The following is a 9,760-nucleotide window of genomic DNA, read 5'->3' as shown; positions in this document are numbered from 1 at the left end:
TTAGCAGCCAATACAAGAAGAAATAAATAAATAAGTAGAAATTAGTGTCACAGGCAAACAGCATCCACCATGGGGCCATGTCAAAGAAAAACTTACACCAATGAAATTGATCAGTCCATGCTTACTAATTTACATAAATGCACTGATTACTTCCATTTCAATGAGCAGCAGTTTAAAAATGTGGTGACCTTAAGGGTTCTTTCAATTTTTCTCTAGGTCTTCCTTGCTTTCAATTTTTTTCTAGGTCTTCCTTTGTAATTAAAAGATGTTAAATCAAAAGAAATAGAAGCACTACCAGAATTCTGTTTCACCCAGGGAATGCCGATTGTTGCCAAGGTCGGTGAATATGGGAGCACAGTCGCCTGAACTTTAGTTTGATGCCTCAGGTACAAACCATAAAAGAAGGATCTTAGCCTTCCAGTTTTGAAGTCATACGAACATAACCTACCTCGTATAGACAAATACACAACTTCATCATGGAAAGTTTGAGCGTCCACTACAAAATAATTCCCAATCATTTCAGGAGAGTTTCGTACACGATGGAGATACCGATCCCTTGATTCTTCACCAAATCGATCTATATTTATATGGTGCTTAAGAACCCAAATGGGCTTGCAAGGATCTGTTAACATCCAGACCCTAAGTTCAGACATATCTACACACACATAATGAAGATACCCATCTGAATCCCCAAGGCAAGCCAGTCTTACATCTCTATCCAACCACTTAGGACCTGGTACTGTAATGACTCCAGATAACTCCTCATCCACCTCAAAAGTGATAATGTTCTGATTGCTCGTCAATCAGTAAAACCTTCCATTCACATAAATATGTTTGTTCTCATAAAGCTCATCCCTGCAACAGCACACTTCAAGGGAAGTTTTCCATTTCCCCGTCTCCGATGAGTAGATCACAAAGGAGTAGGAATTTTGGTCATGTTTTAAACGCTGAATGCTGACCACTTTAAAGCAAGGGATCATCTTTGCTGAAGAACCAAATGGGTAGAAAGCCAATCCAAAGATGCTACCAACGTGACAGTCAGTGGGTCTCAAGGTTAACCGTTCCTGGGTCATTGGGTTCCAAACAACTATGTCCAGCACCTCTACATCCCTAGTCCGACGACTTCTATAACAGATGAGTCCATCACATGAAGCCATAATGACAGAAGTCGGTTGAGGGAAACTGTCATCCATCAATTTAAATATGCCCAATTCACCATTAACACTAGCGTAAAGGAAAAAATCATCTCCACAAAAATTCCCCCCATACTCCTTAAACTCTTGAACAAGGAGTCCTGAAATGCATCTTGACCTCTGATGGTGAATACGCACAAAGGATGGATCAGATATAAGGCTCCTCCACCTCTTGGAGACACACTTGCACCTTAAAAGGTTCTTAGCTGACAAGCGACTTAAAATTTCCATTGCTAAATCTTCATTTGAAAAAATGTCCTCCATTTTTCTTATGAACAAAAACCCAAGTCATAACAAGCTGCAAATGATACAAACAAGAAATTATTACTATAAAGCATAAACCCAAGTCATAACAGAGAGAATCACTTCAAAAATCTGCAGTGACACCAAATTGTTACAAAATTACAGAAGTCCAAACTAATTTCCCAATTAATATAGTTTTCAAGACCTGTAAATACGGTTCGCTTTTGTCCTATATTGAGATTTGACTCCAATTGAAGAGGCAGAATGGAAGACATATGGAGTGTTTTATTTATTCTCTAGATTCCATTATATGTTATGGGTCACATAAAACACATTTCATAGACATATTTCACTATAATAATTTATTATTGTATACAAGCATTTTCCCATAATGCTTCTCTGTTTTCTACAAAGTATGGAGGATGCAAAGTTTGAAGCATTTTCCCACACAAGCATTTGGAGCCACGTCCCGTTTAATTTTTAAATTTTTGTACCAAAATGAATGATGCATTAACACTTGACACAAACACCAAGAAGACTACAATAATAGCACTCAAACCTCTTAAATCCAAAACTAAGGAAAATCCAATTAGATTCTAATTAGATTTTAATTAGAGTCTAATTTGATGACAAGTGTTCAATTCAATTTCTTAATTTTGGTTTAGCTATTTACAACACTACAAGCATCGAGGATTGCAATTAAAAAGACATTAAATAATGCAAATAGTATGCAATTGTGATTGTTCTTAATTTTCCCCATGTATATGCACGAGGTCATAAGCTAATACAAGTAATACAAACCAAATATGAATTTTGTATTGAAGACATATGTAAAATCATTCAAATAAAGTGATTCATATAAAATAATGCTATAATCAACATAACTCAACTAAGTTGGCTTCATGAACAAATTTTGTCTTTCAAGCACTAGGCTCAACTATATGTATCCTTTTTTACCATCCTAGCAAAGCAGATTTTTTTGGTAATTATGGATATTTAGCGCACCCTACTTAAGAAAAGGCAACCCTCTTTCCTCTTTAGACTAGATAATTGCAAAAGGCTAGTATTCAAAGAAGACAATCAACATAGATAATCCACCATATTGTTACATAAATATGCAGCAAAATTCACACTTTGTCCAATAAGTTTTGAAACCACAACCACACCCTCCACCAATTCTTGTGGGAAGAAGAAATTCCATTGGAATGATAGCAGAGTGGCATATTCTCATAATACATAAAAAGATGATAGCCACTCTCTTGCGACTAAGGCTTTGTTTATTGTCTGTTGTTGTATGATAGAATCTTTTTTTTTTTCCCTTATAAGTACCTGTAAAAATATTTTAAAGCTTATCTTTTTTCTTTTTCTTTTTATTTTAAAAAATGTATTAAAAGAAATATGTGCCTCCACTCTTATAACTACAACCCCATCCCCTATCTCAAATTCTACACTTACATCACATACATAGACAACTGATCTTCCCACCCTAATGCTCTCAGTTTCTAGCCTTTTTTTAGTCCCTCAAATTCCTTTCTAAACTCAGTTACCTAGGCCTTTGCAGAGCCACAGCATTAAATCCTCCAAAATATAGTTTTGTCTTAGAAAACACAAAGCATGAAATTCAGAGGCCTAAACGTCTCAAAAGTTTTGAAAAACAAATAGGATGAAAAGGGATTCCACAAAATTGTGACAATCATAAAATAGACCTCCTCTTGTGACAGTAAAATTGATTTCTCTCAATTAAATACCAAATTTCTGTGTCTCAGCAACCAAACAGAGCATGAAGATTAATCAATATAAATTCAGACAATACAAAAGAAGCTACCTTTACTACCTGTATGGTTTTTGCATCACATCAAAGAATCATTCAGAGAGAGAAAGATGAAAGTTCTGATAATAAAAATCAGATGAAACAGAGTTTTTTTTTTTTTTTTTACCTTTTGAAATAGCAGAGAGACCGATCATAGTATATGCTTTTTCCCGAAGAGTGTGGAAAATAAAACATCATTGTACGCCGACCAAACGGGTTTTTAGACTCGGCGATAAGTACTCGAGTTAGTAATACTTTTCGGGTTTCGATGCATTCAGACTTCAGTGTCTTCAGACTTGTGAGTTGTGAGTCTCGTGACTTGCGAGATGTACAAATTTTATAAGTTAAAAAAATAATAATAATAAAGTCAAAATATTTGTTTGATCCAAGAGCTGAGACTTAAAAAATCCAAGAGTTTAGGGGGGTGTTTGGTACACTTCCTTCAACACACTTTTTTAATTTTTAAATAACATTATACACATTTTTATACAATTTTTTTATTTACACGTATTTTTACACATATATTTAAACAACAAACACATATTTTCAAACACATATATCAAACACCCCTTTAGTTTTGGTGCAATTATTAGTGCATATGTGATAAAAATTACCCATTGAACTATACTGAGATAACTGTTAATTTAGTCCCTACATTGTGGAAATAAACAATTTGGTTAACGTTATTTTCAAATTTACTAATTTACTTTCTTGGCAACTAAACACAAAAACACAAAACAAATTTACTAATCTTTACTCAGCAACTACTGCAAAACTAAATTTGGACCAAAAATGACTACAAATTAAAAATAACAGGTACTGAATTGACTACAAATTTAAAATAATATGGACCAATTTGAATGCTACAAAAATGTAAAGACTAAATTGATTACAAGTTAAAAATAATCTAGACCTAAAAAAATGCCAAACGACACCTTCTTGATTTATATGGACATCGATGTGATGATAATTTTTTTTTTTTTTCAACTTAGGAATGGTCTCATACCCGGCATGGTTGCCCTACAACCTCCATCGATCCCCTAGTTGACACAACACCTTGCTCATTCTCCATTGTTCTCTGTTTCTTTTCTCCCTTAACACTCGTGGTCTCCTTATTCATATTTTCTACTTGCTTCCTTTTATGCCCAAGTTCCTCATCAACAATTGAAGAATTGATAAGAGTCTGAGATCTTGTGCCAAGCCTCTTCCAATTCATCATTGCTTTTGGGCTTCCAATTATAGACTTCTCCATGGACTCAACTCTTTTTGAGCTATGCAAGGGTTGACTCACACATTTATCTATATTACCACTCCTTTTGGGCCAGCCCTTACCAATGCTCTTGCTTCCTTCACGTTGCCACAACCAACCATGAAACCTGTTTCTAATCCCTCAAAAATCGGTGCACCTTGTTTTCCCATTAAGTCACGATTGGGGATGACAATATCCTCATCCATGACTACCACTTCAATCAATTCCGCAGGAATCACGCTATTATTTTTTTGAGCATCTTAGTGAAGATTTGTTTTTCTTATCGTTATTTGGATTTTGAAGTTTTTTTTTTTTTTTTCCCTTTGTTTCTTTGTTTCTTTTATTTTGTTCTTTACGATGTAATCGTGCTTCTCTAGCGTATGCTAGTGATGCAAAAGAGAAAAAAGGGGTTATATGTCTCTTTTTTCTTTCCTATTGTATATCTATTTCTTAATTAATAAAGTTTACTATCGTTTCCTCTAAAAAAATAAAAATAAAAATAAAATAATCTAGACCAAATTTATAGTGATCCAAAATGGTATTTTTCACCAATTTTTTAACTAAAAGTCTCCCTGTAGATACTTAATATACTTCTCGATTGGTCCAACGATGTTTTGATCTCTTCTATTTCAACATTTATTGATTGCCAAGGAAGAACAAGAAAAAAAAATTGAAAGTACTATTAAGGTCACCATAGTTTTAAAACCCATATCAAGGCCAAAATGGGGATATACCCCTTTCGACGAAAAGTTACAGCAAAATACTCCATTTCTAAAACTATTTAGGGATATGCTCTTGTTTGGAAACTCGATTTTCTAAAAATTGAGTTATAACCAAATTAAACTTAAAAAAAAAAAAAAAAATTGTGGAACTCGACTTCCATTCAAGGAACTCAAGTTCCACTTGAAAATTATTAAGGAAATGGAACTCGAGTTCTACACTAAAACTCAATTTTGATAAAATCGAATTTCAAAACAGGGGCATATTCCTGAATAGTTTCAGAAATTGGGCATTTTATTGGAACTTTTCGTTGAAAGGGATATATCCCCATTTTGTCCCCCATATCAACCCAATATATGTCAAATGTGGGCCTTACAACATACTCACTCAACACCCAATTAATCTGGGCGTCACATCCACTATAAAAAGGATTTTCCTTGACTCTTTTTATTCTCATTAATCTTTTTAGGTTAAAAGTAGAACAGGTGTAAAGAGATTTGGTTTTGTGGCAAACAAGAAAGATCTTAGTGAGTAGGTCTTCTATGATAACAATAACTAAAACATTGAATCCAAACTTTTACTGGTCTAATGGTTTGGTATAATGGTTTTGTTTTGCTTCACCTTTTTACCTTTATATTTGATTTTTTTGCCTTTGTATGGTGAAGGCCCTGAAGTCAACCTGGAATGCATGTTTTGGTATGAAATATAAGAGTTTTTTAATCTTTTGTTTAAAAAAAAAAAATAGAGAATTATATCTCCAACTAAAACTTTTAAGTTAATTAATAAATTAATGTAAATTGAGTTTTGAAAAACCAAAAAACAAAAAAAGTCAACAAAACTTCAACAATATCCAGAATATATAGACCTTGATATTTATCCTGGATATATTGTATGATTAATTAGCATTTGTCTTAAAAAGTAAAATCTACTATTATTAATTGGTGAATTAAATTAAATTTTTTTCTCAAAATTTTTTTATTTTTGAATTTGCTAGTCTGTTTGCTAGGGAAGAACATAAAGTTCATGTTCTCTAGAAAGAAGAAATGCTCCTACGAAAAACAAAAGAAAAGTAATAATTATAATATAATAGATTAATGTTTATTTTTAAATTTTTTTGAATTTTTCTGATCTAATTTTTTTTTATTAATTTAAATTTGACGTGACTTTTAAAAAATGCCAAATAATTTTTTAATAATATTTTAATGATCACATCTGTGCCATATTAGCAAGCATGACACTCTGTTTACCATGTAGGAGTTTTTTGTTAGTGGGTTGACGGCAATGACCAAAATAGAATTAATTTTCTGTTTTTAAGGACTGGAATAGTGGCAAAATAAAAATATGGACCAAAATAGGAATCGGCCTAAAATGTAAGGACCAAAAATATTTTCTCCTTCAAAGTTCGAACCATAAGTTATACATGACATATGTGACTTGTGGAATTTGCCTTGGTTATAATCTTTGGTTTTGTTGTGGGGGAATCCATATAACATCTAATAAAACTACTAATTGTCACATAGAAGATATTTACAATGAGGAAATATGTAGATATATGTGGCATTCTAGAATGAGATGTGCACGAGATGTTCCTTGAGCGTAGTCAATTTATGGAAGAATATATAGATGCAAATAATTTGGAAGAAGTAGTTGGGACAGGTCCAATGTACAACGATGTAAAGAAGTTGGATTCAGATCTTCTAGATTTCCTAAGGTACTCAACTAATAGATTTCCTAAAAACATAGCCACTCTTTTATGATTTAAGAGTCTAGATTTTATCATGCCAACATTCCACTAATAGTACTCTTGAAATAATAAAATAATATCGCAAACAAAACAATTAAGATTATTATGAGTGTGTAGTATAACTTGGCCCACCCTCCCTTAAAAGTTACCATAACTTCTGAGTAAAGTTGTGGTGTGCTTTTGTGTTAGAACTCATTTCCCTCTCCCTGGTGTGTGTGTGTGTGTGTGTGTGTGTGTGTGTGTGTGTTTGTTTCTCAAAAAAAAAAAAAAAAAAAGAATGGGTACTATAAAAATAAAAATAAATAAATAAATAAAAAGAGTAACTTAAAGAACATTAGGTATACCAACAACATTTCAGAGGACAACAACATTTCACGAACGTCAATGCGGAACAACTTTCACTTTTCACGTCTTTTGATGCACCGCATTGGTGAGTGGTGACCGAGTCCCCATTTATTATCAATAAACATGGACCGAGCGGTTTGGTCAGGTTCGTAATACCGCCCTCTGCGTCCCGCTCAAGAGCCACGACAAAAAGAACACATTTCAATCAATCAATCTCAAACTTCACCACAGGTGATGCAAAATTGTACAAAAATATTTATTTAAAGAGTTTTAAGTATATTTTAGAAAGTAACTAAATTATTCTTTTTTACAATTTTTTTAATTGTTCAAAAAAAAAAGTTTATTATTGACATAGCCTCTTATTTAACTGCTATTCATTATATATATATATATAAATATTTTAAGGACAAAGGAATTATGAGTGTAGATAATAATTGTTATATATAAAGATAGATAAACAATTAAAAAAAAAATAAATAATATTTTAATAAAATATGATGTAAAATAGATAATATAATATGAAATTATGAGTGTTTTGAAAAGCAATAATGTAAAATAGAAAACTATAAGCCCTAACGCAATGATAAACCAATGAACCAAAGAAAAAGTCCTAGAGTTTTTTAACCCATGTGGGTCTAGCGGCCAAGTACCTTGTCTACCTTATTATAGCATTTGAATTTGAGTAGTGTGGGACTCATTAGCGCCAAAACCGCTACTTAATGGGAAATCTTGTAGTATATTATGCTCAGTAGGATGTCATTTATCTCTATAATCCTACATTTTTTCTTCCCAAAAAAAAAAAAAAAAATCATAAAACTTGTTTTTTACGAGAAGAATAAATCATAAAACTACGGTATGTGCAGTATATTATATTTGTCAATTAAATTTAGAAAGAACAATTAAATCTAAGCATATAATAAAGCTAAACAAATTGTATCATTTTATTTTTTCCTTAAAAAAATGATAATATTATTTGTGTTTGACTAATCAGTATAACTATGTATTTAAATTTAATTAGCAATCTAATATACTGCATAGTTTTAAAACTTAGTCCATTCAAAGAGTCAAAATACGGGAAAGATTCAATATTTTTGAGGTTAAATTGGAGCTTAATTGAGGTCAAATTGTGATGTGATATATATTACATATTAATTTTCCATTCTTGAGCAACAAAATATGCGTGGCTCAATGGTCTAGCTTCAAGGCATCAGGTAGGACCTGGCGGTCTGATGGTGCTATTCTTAATAGTAAACAGGCTATCAAGTATCAACTTAGGAAAGGTTTCTTGAGACAGTTATTTTGGGATATGTTATGTGTTTTGTAGGAGCACATTTGGGTATCAAGACCACCTTTTCTTCTATTTTCCTTCTACAATAGTAGGATTTGATCTAAATTGCTGGTGATGATATTATAAAATGTGACCTCCAAAATCGTCCATATGGTTCGTCCTTGGAAAAAGAACGAAGGAAGGGCCCAACAAAATTGCCTCGTCCGTACCCATCAAGCCTCGTCTGTCATAAATTGAGGACGGACGAGGCCTCGTCCGTCCCAAATGATGGACGAGGCAAACATAGTTTGTGCCAAGGCTCGTCCTTCCTTAATTAAGGACAGACGAGGCAAATATTTTGAACTTAAACTTGGATCTTATCTATGAACCGAAACCTCCATTATTCGTGATAAAGGACCGGTCCAGATAAAGTAACTTCCATGGAAGTTATGGAAGTTACCTCCGACTTTGATGAATTCCTCGACAATAGGAACGGTTATCAGAGCAAGTAACCGTTCCATGTGCACTATATAAACGCTTCTTTGCGTAGAGGTAAGTTTTTGGGGATTCTTTTTTTTACAGAAAAAGAAGAAAGTCTTAGAAATAATTTTCTCTCTATCCCAGCCCACTGACTTCACCATCAGAGGACCCTAGACCGGCCTCCACCGGTCTTTTCTTTGATTAAATTTGGTTTTTCAGGACTTAACCTTCAAGATTGTCGAAACCCGGAGATTTTCAACCCACTGATTTTCCAGGATTATCAGTTGGTGCCGTCTGTGGGGAAGGAATATTTATCGCTCTTGAACTTGTTTAGTTCTGCGATTTCTTTCTCTCGTGAAGGGTTGAAATGGTTCGGACAAGATCAAGGGCAACTACCCCAGGCCCTTAACAGAGTAGAGACGCATCGAGTAATCCTCATCGCGATCGCCAATCTGCACTGGATATGCAGGCCCCGTCTGTCCAACATATGCACTCTATGGCTACTGCGATGGCGGAGTTAACTTACCAGAATCAGGAACTACGGAGAGAGGTTAATCTAAGAAGGTAGACACATCGAAAGCATGAAGAAGAAGGGCAAACTCGGAGTCAAGAGGGCAGAGAGAACTTTCAACATGGGAGTCAATCAAGGGATACCACCTCACGAAGGGTACCCAACTTGAAGAAAGAGTTGGATCAGATGAAGAAGGCC

General features: G+C 33.6%; 1 protein-coding gene across 2 annotated transcripts; it reads right to left on the bottom strand.

Annotated features, from left to right (window-relative positions):
• LOC112033701 (putative F-box protein At1g47790) lies at window positions 1–3,554 on the bottom strand. Of its 2 annotated transcripts, none has more exons than XM_065780146.1 (2): window positions 3,374–3,554; window positions 1–1,491 (listed from the first exon to the last, which is right to left on the bottom strand). In XM_065780146.1, exon 2 carries the CDS (start codon window positions 1,455–1,457, stop codon window positions 804–806), a length of 654 nt encoding a protein of 217 aa, XP_065636218.1. In that variant the 5' UTR covers window positions 1,458–1,491; window positions 3,374–3,554; the 3' UTR covers window positions 1–803. The 2 variants fall into 2 exon arrangements, with proteins under 2 accessions (XP_065636218.1, XP_065636219.1); XM_065780147.1 differs by lacking the exon at window positions 3,374–3,554 and adding an exon at window positions 3,271–3,349.
• Between the last annotated feature and the right edge of the window lie 6,206 nt (window positions 3,555–9,760).

This window comes from Quercus suber, unplaced genomic scaffold, assembly GCF_002906115.3.
Source record: "Quercus suber isolate HL8 unplaced genomic scaffold, Cork oak 2.0 scaffold_226, whole genome shotgun sequence".
NCBI lineage: Eukaryota > Viridiplantae > Streptophyta > Magnoliopsida > Fagales > Fagaceae > Quercus > Quercus suber.
This window is presented reverse-complemented; position numbering and strand designations above follow the sequence as displayed.